Consider the following 16,986-nt stretch of genomic DNA (forward strand, 5'->3'; position numbering starts at 1 on the left):
AGGGTAAACATTGTTACTCATCATGTTGTTATTCCGTCAATGAAGAGTAACATCAACTGAGGGGAAACGTGAAAAATACAAATTGATAGAGTCACAAGGTGAAGATTAAACAAGTCACAAAGTGAAAGTGTGACCAAAGGTAACAATGAGAAGAGTAACATTGAGAAGAGTGATAATGAAATCAACCCCTAAAGCCTGTCCACCATCTACAGGCACAAGTCAGGCATGTAATGGAATACTCTCCACTTACCTGGATGAGTACAGCTCCAACAACACTCAAGAAGCTGAAAACCATCTAGGAGAAAGCATTCCATTTACTGCTACCCCTTCCACAACGATTCAATCCCTCCCCGCTGATGCAGAGTGGCAGCCATGGACAGCATCTACAAGATGCACTGCAGGAACTCATCAAATTCCTTAGGCAGCACCTTCCAAACCCACAACCACTACTAACTAGAATGACAAGGGCATCAGTTCAAGAAGGCAGCTGACCACCACCTTCTCAAAGGCAATTCAAGGTGGGCAATAAGTGCTGGTTTGGCCAGCAATATCCACATTCCATAAATGAATTTTTAAAAATAACAATAGAGGAATGATTATGGAAGGGTGACACTGAGAACACTCATGGGAAAATACTGCCCTCCTTCTCAACAGGTATTCCTCATAAAACTGTACCATGCACGATACAACAAATGTAATGGAATGAATGTAATTGGGGAGCGACTGTCATCAGAGACTCACACAGTGACAAGTGACTGTAATCAAAGATGTTACACTTTGGAAATTAAAAATGCTAAACTCTACTTACTCAGATCAGCTCATGACATTTTTGAGCAATGAATTGTTGAGCTTGTTTCTCTAACAAAAGTCTATAGTTAATCAAGCAGAGTAGTACTCACCATTTCTTGAGATTGGAACTGATCCATTAGGAAGTTAAAGATGCTGAGAAATAGCTCTGCTGCATCATGCTGTCTGTAAGCTTGAAAACAGGAAAGCATCAGAAGATGACTGACAAGATTTGAATTTAACCACACCTTGCTGAAAGGTTACTTTGATTCCGTTAACATTGTCAACACATTGGATATACCACCCAGTCCTAAAAAAACACTCCATACTGGGGTTGGTGCTCCACTCAGAATGCTTCTCCGGGAGATCCTCACTAATTATTAGCATATTTTTCCATTCACGTTTCCTTCATGTTTATCTAATTCCCCTTAAATACATCTAGACCACTACATACATCTATACCATTAAACACCTTAACTACGTCTATACTGTGAAACACCTTAAGTACATCCATACTATTAAAGATCTTAAATACATCTATACTAATAAACACCTTAAATATATCTATACCATCAAACACCTTAAATACATCTATACCATTAAATACGTTAAATAAGTCTATAACATTAATTATCTTTAATACATCAATTCCATTGAACACCTTAAATGCATCTATACCACTAGAATTATACAGTGTAGAAGAGACCCTTTGGCTCATCAAGTCTGCGCTGACACATTAGAAAGACCTGAATTCCCACCTAATCCAATGTGAAAGCACTTGGCCCAAGACCTGAATGTTATGATGTGCCAAATACTCATCCAGATACTTTTTAAAGGATGAGAGGTAACCCACCTCCACCACCCCCAGACAACGCATTCCAAACCATCACCACCTTCTGGGTAAAAAAGCTTTTCCTCACATCCCCCTAAACGTGGAGGTGAACTTGCTGGGGTCTTTTAAAAGACTTCTGGATGAGTATATGGGGTTTAATGGGATTGGGGGTTATAGATAGGTCTATAGATTGGTAGGTGTTGATGTGATCGGTGCAACTCGTGGGCCGAAGGGCCTGTTTGTGCTGTAGTGTTCTATGTTCTATGTTCTGTCCCTCACCTTGAATCTTTGTCCCCTCGTGACAGACCCTTCAACTAAGGGAAACAGCTGCTCCTTATCCACTCTGTCCATGTCTCTCATAATCTTGTACATCTCGATCAGGTCTCTCCTCAGTCTTCTCTGCTCCAATGAAAATAACCCTACCTAACCTCTCTTCATAGCTTAAATGTTCCATCCCCCAGATCTTAGCGAATCTCCTCTGCACGCCCTCCAATGCAATCACATCATTCTGACAATGTGGTGGCCAGAACTGCACACAATACTCTAGCTATAGCCTCACAAAAGTTCTATACAACTCCAATATGACTTCCCTGCTTTTGTAAACTATGCCTCAATTGATAAGAACAAGTGTCCTTTTTTGCCACCCTAACAACATACCCATTTGCTTTCAGAGATCTGTGGACAAACATACAAAAGGCCCTTTGTTCCACAGAACTTCCTAGTGTCCTACCATTCATTGACTACTTCTTTGTCAAATTAATCCTTCCAAAGTGTATCATCGCACACTTTTCAGAGTTAAATTCCATCTGACACTTAACTGCTCATTTGATCATTCCATCTATATCTTCTTGTACTCCAAGACACTCTGCCTCACTGTTAACCACCTGTCCAGTCATTGTGTCATCTGCAAACTTACTAATCCTATCCCCCACATAATCATCTATGCCATTTATATAAATGACGAATAATAAGGCGCCCAACGGAGAACCCTGTGGTGTGTCACTGAACACTGACTTCCAGTCACTAAAGCAACCTTCTGTCATCACCCTCTGTCTCCTACAACTGAGCCAATTTTGAATTCACTTTATCAAATTATCCTGTATCCTATGTGCATTTACCTTTTTTACAAGTCTCCCATGTAGGACCATGTCAAAGGCTTTGCTGAAATCCATATAAACTACATTGACTGCACTACGCACCTGGTCACCTCCTCAAAAAATTCAATCAAGTTTGTTAGACATGATCTCCCACTGATGAAGCCATGCTGACTATCCCTGATCAAGCTTTGCCTCTCCAAATGGAGACAGATGCTCTCTTTCAGGAGTTTCTCTTACAGTTTCCCTACCATTGATGTGAGACTCTCTGCAGTTCCCTGGTTTAACTCTACAGAGTACAGAAAAGGTTTACTAGAATGTTACTGGGATTGGATGGTTTGAGTTATAAGGGGCGGCGAGATAGATTGGGACTTTTTTCCCAGGAGCATAGGAGACATCGGGATGATCTTATAGAGGTCCATAAAATAATGAGGGGCATAGATCAGTTAGATAGTCAACATCTTTTCCCAAAAATAGGGGAATCTAAAACTAGAAGGCATAGATTTAAGATGAGAGAGGGGAGATATAAAAGGACAAATTTTCACACAGAGGATGCTGAATGTCTGGAACAAGCTACCAGAGACAGTAGTAGAATATAGAGTATAGAACATAGAAAAACTACAGCACAAGCAGGCCCTTCGGCCCACAATTTGCGCCGAATATATCCTTACCTACTAGGCTTACCTATAACTCTCAATACTATTAAGTCTCATGTCCTCTCCAGAAGTCTCTTAAAAGACGCTATCGAATTTGCCTCCACCATCACTGACAGCAGCCGATTCCACTCACTCACCACCCTCTGAGTGAAAAACTTACACTTGACATCTCCTCTGTACCTACTCCCCAGCACCTTAAACCTGTGTCCTCTCCTAGCAACCATTTCAGCCCTGGGAAAAAGCCTCTGAGAATCCACCCGATCAATACCTCTCAGCATCTTATACACTTCTATCAGGTCACTTCTCATCCTTCGTCTCTCCAAGGAGAAAAGACCGAGCTCCCTCAACCTATCTTCATAAAGCATGCCACCCAATCCAGGTAACATCCTTGTAAATCTCCTCTGCACCCTTTCAATAGCTTCCACATCCCTCTTGTAATGAAGTGACCAGAACTGAGCACAGTACTCCAAGTGGGGTCTGACCAGGGTCTTATAAAGCTGCAGCATTATCTCCCGACTCCTAAACTCAATTCCTCGATTGATGAAGGTCAGTACACCATACGCCTTCTTAACCACATCCTCTACCTGCGAAGCTGATTTAAGAGTCCTATGGACCCAGACCCCAAGGTTTTTCTGATCCTCTACACTGCTAAGAGTCTTACCCTTAATATTATATTCCTTCATCCCATTTGACCTGTCAAAATGGACCACTACACATTTATCCAGATTGAAGTCCATCTGCCACTTCTCCGCCCAGTCTTGCATCCTATCTATGTCATGCTGCAACTTCTGACATCCCTCCAAACTATCCACAACACCACCAACCTTCGTATCATCGGCAAACTTACTAACCCATCCCTCCACTTCCTCATCCAGGTCATTTATAAAAATCACAAACAGCAAGGGCCCCAGAACAGATCCGTGGGGCACTCCACTGGTGACCGACCTCCATGCAGAAAAAGACCCATCTACAACCACTCTCTGCCTTCTGCAGGCAAGCCAGTTCTGGATCCACAAGGCAACAGCCCCCTGGATCCCATGCCCTCTCACTTTCTCAAGAAGTCTTGCATGGGGGACCTTACTGAACGCCTTACTGAAGTCCATATAAACCATACCTTCCTTTGTCAATGTGTTTAGTCGTATTTTCAAAGAAGTCAACCAGGCTCATAAGACATGATGTGCTTTGACAAAGCCTTGCTGACTACTTTTGAGCATACTAAACTTATCTAAATGTTCATAAATCCTGTCCCTCAGGATCTTCTCCATCAGCTTACCAACCACTGAGGTCAGACTTACCGGTTGGTAATTTCCTGGGCTATCCCTGTTCCCTTTCTTGAATATAGGAACCACATCCGCAATCCTCCAGTCCTCTGGAACCTCTCCCGTCTCCATCGATGATGCAAAGATCATCACCAGAGGCTCTGCAATCACTTGCCTTGCCTCCCACAGTAACGTGGGGTACATCCCATCCGGTCCCGGTGACTTATCTATCTTGATGCTACTCAGAAGTTCCAACACATCCTCTTTCTTAATGTCCACACACTCAATCTTTTCAGTCTGCTGCAAGCCTGCACTACAACCACCAAGATCTTTTTCCACCGTGAATACCGAGGTAAAGTATTCATTCAGCACCTCTGCTATTTCTACCAGTTCTGTACAAACTTTCCCACTTTCACATTTTATAGTTCCTATTCCTTCACATCTCATCCTTTCACTCTTCACGTATTTGTAGAGGCGGACACAATTTTGTGTTTTGAAAACCATTTAGACAGTTACATGGATAAGATGGGTAGTGAGAGATACAGGACAAATGCAGGCAATTGAGACTAGCTTAGTGGTTTAAAAAAGGCGGCATGGACAAGCCGGGCTGATGGGCCTGTTTCTATGCTGTAAACGTCTACGACTCTATGTAAGATTAAGGAGAATCCCAAGGCCTTCTACAAATATGTGAAGAGTAAAAGGATGAGAAGAGAAGGGATAGCACCTATAAAAGGTGAAGGGGGAAAAGTCTGTGTGGAACCAGAAGAAATGGCAGAGGTGCTTAATGAGTGCTTTGCCTCGGTATTCACGGTGGAAAGTAATCTGGGAGGTTGTACTACAGGTTTGCAGCAGACTGAAAAGATTGAGTATGTGGATGTTAAGGAAGAGGATGTGTTGGAACTTTTAAATTCTATCAAGATAGATAAGTCGCTGGAACCGGATGGGATGTACCCCAGGTTACTGTGGGAGGTGAGGAAAGTGATTGCAGAGCCTCTGGCGCTGATCTTTGTATCGTCGAAGGAGACGGGAGAGGTTCCGAAGGATTGGAATATTGCGGATGTGGTTCCTATTTTCAAGAAAGGGAACAGGGATAGCCCGGGAAATTATCTACCAGTGAGTCTGACCTTAGTGGTTGGTAAGTTGGAGAGGATTCTGAGGGACAAGATTTATGAGCACTTAGAGAAGTTTAGTATGATCAGAAATAGTCAGCACGGCTTTGTCAAGGGCAGGTCGTGCCTTACAAGCCTAGTTGAGTTCTTTGAAAATGTGACTGAACACATTGACGAAGGAAGACCAGTGGATGTGGTTTATATGGACTTCAGCAAGGCGTTTGATAAGGTCCCCCATGCAAGACTTCTTGAGAAGGTGAGAGGGCATGGGTACCAAGGGGTTTTGGCCTTGTGGATCCAGAACTGGCTTGCCTGCAGAAGGCAGAGAGTGGTTGTGGATGGGTCTTTTTCTGCATGGAGGTCAGTCATCAGTGGAGTGCCCCAGAGATCTGTTGTAGGACCCTTGCTGTTTGTCATTTTCATTAATGACCTGGATGAAGAAGTGGAAGGATGGGTTAGTAAGTTTGCCGACGATACGAAGGCTGGTGGTGTTGTGGATAGTCTGGAGGGATGTCAGAAGTTGCAGCATGACATAGATAGGATGCAAGTCTCTTAAAAGACCCCAGAGAGTTCGCCTCTACCACCAGCAACGGCAGCCGATTCCACTCACTCACCACCCTCTGAGTGAAAAACTTACCCCTAACATCTCCTCTGTACTTGCTCCCCAGCACCTAAAACCTGTGTCCTCTCGTAGCGACCATTTCAGCCCTGGGAAATAGCCTCTGAGAATCCACCCTACCTATACCTCTCAACATTTTATAAACCTCTATCAGGTCGCCTCTCAATCTTTGTCTCTCCAGGGAGAACAGACCTAGCTCCCTCAACCTATCTTCATAAGGTATGCCTCCCAATCCAGGCAACATCCTTGTAAATCTCCTCCGCACCCTCTCAATAGCTTTCACATCCTTTTTGTAGTGAGGCGACCAGAACTGCGCACAGTACTCCAAGTGGGTCTGACAAGGGTCTTATAAAGTTGCAGCATTACCTCCCAACTCCTAAACTCAATCCCTCGATTAATGAAGGCCAGTACAAGGATGTACTGGCCTTCATTAAGAAGGCTTTCTTGACCACATCCTCCACCTGCGAGGCCGATTTAACGGTCCTATGGACCCGGACCCCAAGGTCCTTCTGCTCCTCAACACTGCTAAGACTCCTACCCTTGATATTGTACACCTGCATCCCACTGGACCTGCTAAAATGGACCACTACACATTTATCCGCGTTGAAATCCATCTGCCACTTCTCCGCCCAGTCTTGCATCTTATCTATATTTGTGTAGAAAATCCAAACCGTCCACAAATGTCCTCGAGGAAAGGGTTCCCACCACCCTCGCCCAGCCCCGCCACCCTCGCCCAGTCCCGTCACCCTCGCATGTGTGGAACTCCAGTCCTAGACTCTGATACATCAATGGCCTCAGGACAACTATAGAACAATGAGCTATTACTAATATTGCCCATTATGCTATTAGTGGGATCATACTTATGTACAAACAGCAGTTATATTTCTTCGTTTTAAACTATAATTCATGCAAGTCCATGAATAATTGTAAAGCACATTGGGGCTTCCTGTGATTATGGCCAGAGGCACAGATATGCTCAGGGTGACTGTTTTGGCTGAGGCTCACCTGGCCAGCATTTCTCAGATTCCCAGAACTCTGAATGACCCTACGAAACTCGGAACATACCTTTCACATGGTTCAAGCTGAGGCATTTCAGGAATCTCTCCACACTCTGCACATAGGACACTGAGGACTGCATCTGATCAAACAATTGATACATCACGTGTGGGATGTTCCTTAGATCAAACACTGCTTTCTTCTGATCCAACCTGGAATGTTCCAGAACAGAAAACATTAAGTGCCATTGCAACAAGCTTTGACTTGATAGGACTGCAGTGTATCTGGGGGTCCATTTAACTGTGAGACTATTTTTCTCTAACCTCTGCCATCCACCCCACCCCCAATTCTCCTGTGGGGCCAACACCACCCCCTCCCCAAAACCCACCCCCCCCCACCCTGGCAATTCTACTGGGACAAACACCCTCCCTTTCATTCTCTTTTAACATTCTGCTCTCTTGTTTTGGACTCCCTGCACCCCACACCCACTCTTTCCAGCAGAAGCAATAGTTTCTCTGTATCCATCAAAATCAAATCCATTCAGCATCTCAAGCATATTAATTGGATCATGCTGCTGCTCAAAGAAATAGAAACTTAGTCAATGTAACCTGTCCTCATGATTTTACTCTTGTAGCCTTGGTTTTACACTGGTGAATCAACACTGCACACTCTCCAAAGCTAAATCAATTCTTCCTTAGATTCAGTGTCCAGACCAGAACTCATTCCTCCAGCAAGGCTCTAACCTGAGCTCTGGACACTGCACCATTACTTTCACCTCATTGGATTCCAGTAGCCAAGAATAATCAGCATCATAAAAACAGATGCATGAGTTATCAAATTGCTTTAGGTGGCAGTTTGCTGTCTGTAAATTGGTTATCATATTTCATACACTACAACAGTGGCTACACTTCAAAAAGGATTTAAATTGTGGTAAGATGATTGGGGTGATCTAGAGTTGTAAAACAATGGATTAGAATGAGAGACATTCTCTCCGCTTTTTTTCAAAGCCAGGATAACTGGAGATCAATATTTCTGAGTCTATCTGAGACTGTATGACAATTCTGCTAACGCAAAAGCTCCCAGTGAATCCATTCAAACACACTTTAAAGGAGGACCACTTACACATCATATAACTGAGCGTGTAGGAAATCCAAAATGAACACGGAGTCCAAACACACACTCCCAGGATAAGTACAGCACTGGTTTAAGTACAGAGTAAAGCTCCCTATATGCTATCCCCATCAAACATTCCCAGGGCAAGTACAACACAGAGTTAGATACAGAGTAAATCTCCCTCTGTGCTGTCCCCATCAAACACTCCCAGGACAGGTACAACATGGGGTTAGATACAGAGTAAACCTCTGTCTATGCTGTCCCCATCAAACTCCCAGGACAGGTACAACACAGAGTTCGATACTGAATAAATCTTCCGCTGCACTGTCCCCATCAAACATTCCCAAGGCAGGTGCAACATGGGTTAGATACAGAATAAAGCTCCCGCTACACTCCTACTTAGAAGACTAGAATGTATGCTGGATACAACCCCCAGGTTCCATGGCCGCAATTTCTCACCTGCCCGTGTATACTGAAAGGAGAATCCTTACCTCTGTAACATGGATGTAAACTCAGGTGTCAGGTAGAAGCTCTGGAGCACTGCATTGACACAGCAGGTGAGGCCGTTATTCTTCAGCCCTACTATACCTGTGGAAGAATACACAAAGTAAGACAGACACACAGTGTGTGACAGAGTGTCTGTCCTGAAACTCAGCAGTCTTCAGCTGCTTCATCAATGACCTTCCTTCCATCATAAGATCAGGAGTGGGGATAATCGCTGATAATTGCACAATGTTCAGCGCCAATTCACAACTCCTCAGAGACTGAAGCAGTTCACGACAAATGCAGCAAGACCTGAACAATATCCAGACCTGGACTGACAAGTGGAAGATAACATTTGTGCTACACAAGTGCCAGGCAAGGATCATCTCCAACAGGAGAGGATCAAACCATCGCCTCGTAACAGTCAATGGCATTGCCATCACTGAATCCCCCACTATTAGCATCCAGATGATTACCATTGACCAGAAACTGAACTGAACTGAACCAGCCATATAAATATCATGGCTACCAAAATAAGTCAGAAGCTAGGAATCCTGTGGTGAGTAACTCACCTCATGGGTCCCCAAAGCCTCTCCACAATCTACAAGGTGCAAGTCAGCAGTATGATGAAATACTCTCCACTCCTGGATAAGTGCAGCTCCAGCAATATTCAAGAAGCTTGACACCATCCAGGACAAAGCAGCCTGCTTGATTGCTACCCCTTCCACAAGCATTAAATCCCTCCATTAGTGTTGAATAATGGCAGTCGTGCGCACAATCTACACAATGTACTGCATCACCAAGGTTCCTTAGATAGCAATTTCCAAACGCACAACCAATACCATCTAGAAGGACAAGGCAGCAGATACCTGGGAGCATCATCACCTGGAAGTTCCCCTCCAAGTCACTCACCATCCTAACGTAAAAATATCATAGAATAATAGAATCAAAGAATCCCTACAATGCAGGAGGAGGGCATTTGGTCCATCGAGTCTGCATCAACCACAATCCCACCCAGGCCCTAGTCCTGAAACCCCACACATTTACCATAGCTAGTCCCTCTGACACTAAGGAGCAACTTAGCAAGGCCAATCAATCTAACCCGCACATCTTTGGAATGTGGAAACTCACGCAGACACGGGAAGAATCTGCAAACTCTGCAGACAGTCACTCAAAGCCAGGATTGAATCCCTGGCACTGTGAGGCAGCCTTGCTAACCACTGTACCACCATGCTGCCCCTTCATTGTTTCTTCACTGTCACCGGTTCAAGTTCTGGAACGCCCTTCCTAATAACGCTATGGGTGTACCTACACGTTAGGGAGTGCTATTCAAGAAAGCAGATCACCACCATCTTTTGAAGGGCACCAAGGGATGGGCAATAAATGTAGGCCAAGCCAGTGATGCCCGTGTCCCATAAATGAATTTTAAAAAGTGCTATTTGTCTTGGCTCTACTGGACCAAACATACATACTCTTATTTAACATTTCCATTGCTGATTGGAGAGAATGAAGGGGGCTTGATGGAGAAGGGGGAACAAGATCAAAGGCAGGAAAAGGATAGGTGGTTACTGGGAGGGGAGACAGGCGAAGTGTTGAATTTGCTAAGTCGAGACGATGAGGGCTATTGTGAGGGAATTCATTGGGAGGAAACTTTATAAATCAGCACAGCCTCTAAAAATGTTCTAACACTACATATCATTCCTGACAACCCCTTTAAGAACATAAGAACATAAGAAATAGGAGCAGGAGTAGGCCATCTAGCCTTTCGAGCCTGCCCTGCCATTCAATAAGATCATGGCTGATCTGTCGTGGCTCAGTTCCACTTTCCCGCCCTCTCCCCATAACCCTTAATCCCCTCTCTTATCAAAAACCCATCAACCCGCGTCTTAAAAATATTTAGCGAGGCAGCCTCCACCACTTCAACGGGCAGAGAATTCCAGAGATTCACCACCCTTTGAGTGAAGAAGTTCCTCCTCAACTCCGTTCTAAACCGCCCACCCTTTATCTTGAGGCAGTATTCCAGCAACTCTGTCTTCCAGCACTCATCTGAATGAATCCTGCAGTTAGGAGAAGAAATGCAGAAGGACAGAACAGATCCTGGAGCTGGGAGAGGATGTGAGAGAAGTTGAGTCAAGCAGCAGAGCAGTAAGGCAGAGTGATTTACCATTCCGAAACCTGCCACTTGTATAGTGCCAAGGAGACTGCGGTTGCATCTGCCCTTCGTCTTTATCCATTGGTCCAGCACCAAGGTTATCACAAGAGTCCAAATTATCCAATGACCTGATTGTCACCTGTTTCTTTTCATCAGGAGTTGATTTTCCAATAATAGTCTTCTCCTTAAAGGAAACAATGCAATGAAAAGGAAAAGCATTGAGATCAACCTAGCGCCCAGTCAGTCCTCAGCCATTTCCGCCAACTCCAGCACAATGTCATCAATAAACGCACCTTCCCCAAACCCCCCACTCTGTCAGCATTCTACTGGGATCATTCCCTCCCTGACAGTCTGATCCATTCCTCCATGAAAACCAATCTCTTTATCCTACAATCAGAGAAGGTGCAATATCTGCCCCTTTGTCTCCTCTCTCACTGGTCAGTGCCCCAAACACTGCTTTTAAGTTAAGCAGTGCTCCATTTGCTTTTCTTTTAATTTGGTTTATTGTATTTGCTGCTCCCAATGTGGCTTCCTTGACATTGGAGAGATTGCATTCAGACTGGAAGACCAATCTGTAGACACTTTTGCTTAGTCTGCAAACATGATCCTCGTCTTCCTGTTGCTTGCAATGTTAAGTCAGCACCTTGTACTCACACTCCCATGTCTGTCCTTAGCAGGCTGCTCCAGTGAAGCCCAAAACAAGCTGGGAAGCAACAATTCATCTTCTGAGTAAGGTCCTTACGGCCCTCAGGACCTAACAACTTTAGACATTGAACTTCTCCTTCCCAACCACTTTTCTGTTCAATCCAAAAGGTTTGTCGTCTCAACATAACATGCCAGCCCCCACCCCCAACAAAATAGGCCCATACGTTACTTGTTCAAAAGCTTTGCTTATTGCATAGACTGTGACACAGCATGTGCTGCGCGCAGTAACAATGATACTGCGCGCACCGAGCGCAGTGACACTGCTCACACTGAGCGCAGAGACACTGCTCAGACTGTGCACTGTTTGGTCTGTGGGAGGAAATTTGATCCCAATCTTGTGATTCCCGTTCCCTATCCTTAGCCAGTAATTCCTGCTCCTGATTCCTTCCCGTGATCGCCGTTCCTGATCCTTGTCCTGTGATTCCTGTTCCTGATCCCTATCCTTTTCTATTGACCCTTAATCCCTGATCCCTATCCAATGATCCCTATTCCTGATCTTTGTCCAGTGATATGTGCTTCTGATCCCTATCCAGTCATTTCTACTCCTGATCCTTGTCCTGTGGTTCCTGCTCCTGATCCCTATCCAGTGATCTGTACTCCCTGGACCCTATCCAATGATTCATGTGTGACCTTACCAATGTCTTGTACAGCTTCAACAAGACGTCCCAACTCCTGTATTCAATGTTCTGACCATTGAAACTAAGCATGCCAAATGCCTCCTTCACCACTCTGTCCACCTGTGACACCACTTTGACAGAGCTATGAACCTCTACCCCTAGATCTCTTTGTTCTGTAACTCTCCCCAACACCCTACCATTAACTGAGTAAGTCCTGCCCTGGTTCAATCTACCAAAATGCATCACCTCCCATTTATCTCAATTAAGCTCCATCTGCCATTCACCAGCCCACTGACCCAAATAATGAAGATCCTGTTACAATCTGAGATAACCTTCTTCACTGTCCACTAAGCCACCAATCTTAGTGTCATCTGCAAACTCACTAATCATGCCTCCAATATTGTCATCCAAATCATTAACATAAATGACAAATAACAGTGGGCCCAGCACTTATCCCTAAGGCACACTGCTGGTCACAGGCTCCAGTTTGAAAAACAACCCTCTACAACCACTCTCTGGCTTCCGTCAAGAAGTCAATTTTGTATCCATTTGGCTACCTCACCCTGGATCCTGTGAGATTTAACTTTATGCAACAACCTATCATGCGGTACCTTGTCAAAGGCCTTGCTAAAGTCCATGTAGACAACATCAACTGCACTGCCCTCATCAACCTCCTGCTCCTGTTCCCATTCCAGTGATCCCTACTCCTGATCCCTATCCAATATATCTGCTCCTGATCACTATCCAGTGATATCTGCTCCTGATCCCTATCCATTGATATCTGTTCCTGATCCTTATCCAATGATATCTGCTCCCTATCCAGTGATCCCTGATCTCTATCCTGTGATTCCTGCTCCCAATCCCTATCCTGTGATTCCTGCACCCGATCTCTATCCTGTGATTCCTGCTCCCATTTCCTATCCAGTGATCCCTGCTCCAGATCCCTATCTAGTTCATCTGCTCCTGATCACTATCCAGTGATATCTGTTCCTGATTATTATCCAGTGATATCTGCTCCTGATCCCTATCCAGTGATATCTGATCCCTATTCAGGGATCCCTGATCTCTATCCTGTGATTCCTGCTCCCGATCCCTATCCAGTGATTCCTGCACTTGAACAGAATGTCGTTGGTCTTTGACTTATGGAGATTTAAATTACTCCTTCAAACAACCCTCCCAGACATCAATCACTATCAATGGATGAAAGAAATATTGAACATACCCTCAGTCCAGAACTGCCTGGTGGACTCTTTGCTTTCGAGGTGTCTTTTCCTGCAGGTCTCTGCCCCCGAACAGAAAATAAAAGCAAGAGGGTTTGCATCACTCTTCTCTACATATTGTATGAATTATGGCGTCACTAACAAAAGCAAAGCTACAAGGATCTAGAGAGAAACTATTGACACATTCTACTGTCAGCTAATTGCCCAAACATTTGAGAGTAGATTCACACATTCCGGTCAATACAGGGTTGGTTACTATTGTGACAACCACAAAGGCCACAGGAGGTCATCAGTAGATCGTCCAGTGGGCCTCGTTAAATAGGAGCTGCCTTACTGAGCAAGCAGTCGTGCACCGATTGGAAAGTGGTCAGCAGGGTTTTTAAAATGTGTTACCCTACTTGGGCCCGAGGTGCAGACCTGCAGGTGTGACCCTTCTTTTTAATGTGCAGTTAAGGGTGTTGGTGACAGGAAACTACCGTTTGTCTGAATTATTACATTAGTGACAACGAGAAAAATTATTTGTTCCTCCGTCTTTCCCTCTGGCAACCCCTGAAAGTCAAACATATTCTTCAGCAAGAAAAAGTCACTTTGCAGGAAACTCAAGCCCTATGACACCAGTAGGGAGACTCGGTCTAATAGACAGAGCATATGGGTTATTACAACATTGATAAAAGACAAAAGTGATATAGTTAATAGCATGCGGGGCCTGACTTAAAGCGTGATAAGACATCTGACCCTCCAAATGCCTCTGACTCAAAAACTTTTAATAAGCTAGTAGACCTGGTTAAAAAACATTACAACATGAAACCTCCTGTAATTCTCCAGAGACATTACTTCCGCATGGCTGGGAGAACTCCTGGGGAATCTGTCACCAAGTTCTTGACCTTGTTGGAGAAATTAGCTGGGTATTGTGGATTTGGACCACCTCTTAATGAGGCAGATTGATATGTGACATAAAAGACTTAACCATCCAAAAGAGGCTACAATTTGGATTGTAAAGGAAGGAGCTGAAATAGTTTTATCACTTGGAATGCAGAAAAAAGGGTTTGGGGGGCATCATGCAGCAATATCCTCCAACCTCAAGGGACCTCATGTAGTAAATCCACAATGGAGGGTGCTTGTGTCAATCAGGTGGTAAAGGCCCTCATTCGCTATAAGAACCTTAATGTCACCACCCAGCACAAGGAAAGGCAGTGATGACACCAATAGTACATGAGAACATATTCCAGAAAGGTGCACTTGCCAGATGATAGATTATTGCAAGCACTGTCAAAGAACATCACTGTGATGTTTCAGGAACAGAAAAAAAGATTGCTGCCTAGTGAAAAAACCAAGTGTTCCATGCAGGTAACCCTCTTCCAGAGATAAGGATATTACAACTGAATTGTAACATCACAGTGAAAGTTGCCCCAATAATGGTAGAATAACTGGTGAATGGCCACTCCTTGAAGATGGAGGTGGACACAGGAGCTGCAGTCTCCATTATCAGAGAACAGATCTACAAGCATCCCCAATTGGACATCCAATTCCTGAGGCTGGAAGAGACTGGACTTGCCACCTATATGGGGGAACCTTTAAAATAAAAGGCAGCACAATGGCCCCAGTAACTTACAAGTAGCAGTCAGTTTGTCTCCCATTCATTGGTGTACAGGGGGCACAGAGCAAGCCTTATTCTTACCAGGATCTTCAGGCTAGGTGTAGACAAGGAGGATTCAAGAGGGCCAATATATATGTTAGCCCTAATGCTACACTTAGGTATCTCAGAGCAAGGCTAGTCTCATACTCCATGCTGCAGAAGGTGGAAACTGAACTAGGGTGCTTTGAAAGCTTGAATATAATAAGATCAGTACAATCTGTAGAATGGGCGATGCCCGTAGTTCCTGTTCTTAAGCCCCAAAAATCAGTTTGTCTTTGTGATGACTATAAACCAACAGTCAATCAGATCTCCCAAACTCAATAGGTAACCCATGTTAACAGGTGGCAAGATCTCCTCCAAGTTAAGACATAACCAGACCGATCTTCATCTTGAATTGGACGATTCCTCCTGGAAATATGCACCAATCAACATACATAAGGGACTCTATGAGTTATGGAGTTATAAAAGTTATGAGTTATTAAAGTCATGGAGAACGTCCTTTAAAGATTACCCAAGGTAGCAGAATATTTAGATGACCTCTTGGTCATAGATGCTTCAGAATAGAAATACCTGACCAACCTAGGAGAAATCTTGCTGAGATTTTCCAGAGTGAGAGTTCGCTTGAAGAGGAAGAAATACGTTTTCCAAATGGCCAAAGTAACCTATTTAGGCTACCAAGTAGATGGCAAGGGGTTACATCCAGTAGAGAAAAAAAGACCATCAAGGAAGCACCTACCCCAAGGAACACCATGGAGTTAAAATCTTTCTCGAGATTAAAAATAAAAAATGTATTTGTTAGTCACAAGCAAGGCTTCCATTAACATTGCAATGAAGTTATCATGAAATTTCCCTTGTCACCAAGCTTTGGCACCTGTTTGGGTCAATACACGAGTCAGCACATCTTTCACACTGTGGGAGGAAACCCACGCTGACAAGGGGAGAATGCATAAAATGCACACAGATAGTGACCCAAGCCAGGAATCGAACCCGGGTCCCTAGCGCTGTGAGGCAGCAGCACTATCCACTGTGCCACCGTGCCACCCTAGTCAATTATGGAAATTATTAGTCAATTATTATGGAAGATCTATCCCGAATTTGGTTTCCACGTTGACTCTCTTGCATACCTTACTGCAAAAATACCAGGGAAGGCCCTGGGAAGCTCCACAGGCAGAAGTTTTTTCTAAAGTTAAATGTCAGTCACTGTCATCCAACTTACTGGCCCATTTCGACCCTATCGGCCTTTCAGCTAAGATCAAGTGTAGTATCAACATGCTGCGCTTGGTCGAAGTCATTAGGTTACATTTCAGCTTCATTTGAAGCAATTTTAAAAGCGGCATCTACGAGGAAAACTTTCTTTACGCACAGGTAGTGGGTGTCTCGAATGTGGAAAATTGGATCCAAAGTCGGTTTAATAACAGGAAACAAAAAGTAATGAAGGATAATAGTTGACAGCTGCCTTTGTCAATGGAAAACTGTTTCAAGTGGTGTTCCACAGGGATCAGTGTTGGAATCCCTGTTGTTTGTTTTATAAACTAAGTTGGATTTGAACATGGGGGAGGCATGATTGGGAAATTTGCAGATGACACTCAAACTGGCTGCATAGTGGTTAGTGTAGAGGATAATTGTAAGCTCCAAATTGGTACAGATAGGTTGGTGGAGTGGACAGGAAAGTGGCAGATGGAGTTCAACTCTGATAAGTGTGAGGTAAT

The 16,986-nt window shown here is 44.2% G+C and overlaps 1 protein-coding gene across 1 annotated transcript in view; it reads right to left on the reverse strand.

Moving 5' to 3' along the window:
- The window catches only part of LOC145344350 (ubl carboxyl-terminal hydrolase 18-like), a 108,049-nt gene extending 94,307 nt beyond the window's left edge, over positions 1 to 13,742 (reverse strand). The window contains exons 1-5 of the mRNA XM_080191479.1: positions 13,644 to 13,742; positions 11,112 to 11,283; positions 8,956 to 9,052; positions 7,421 to 7,563; positions 900 to 979 (exon numbers count right to left, since the gene is read on the reverse strand). Of these exons, the coding sequence (XP_080047605.1) occupies positions 900 to 979; positions 7,421 to 7,563; positions 8,956 to 9,052; positions 11,112 to 11,283; positions 13,644 to 13,742 (591 nt within the window). The remainder of the gene's footprint in view (positions 1 to 899; positions 980 to 7,420; positions 7,564 to 8,955; positions 9,053 to 11,111; positions 11,284 to 13,643) is intronic.
- Positions 13,743 to 16,986: the final 3,244 nt, after the last annotated feature.

The sequence above is a fragment of the Carcharhinus amblyrhynchos genome, chromosome 6 (genome assembly GCF_965287045.1).
Source record: "Carcharhinus amblyrhynchos chromosome 6, sCarAmb.v2.hapA, whole genome shotgun sequence".
NCBI classification, from domain to species: Eukaryota; Metazoa; Chordata; class Chondrichthyes; order Carcharhiniformes; family Carcharhinidae; genus Carcharhinus; species Carcharhinus amblyrhynchos.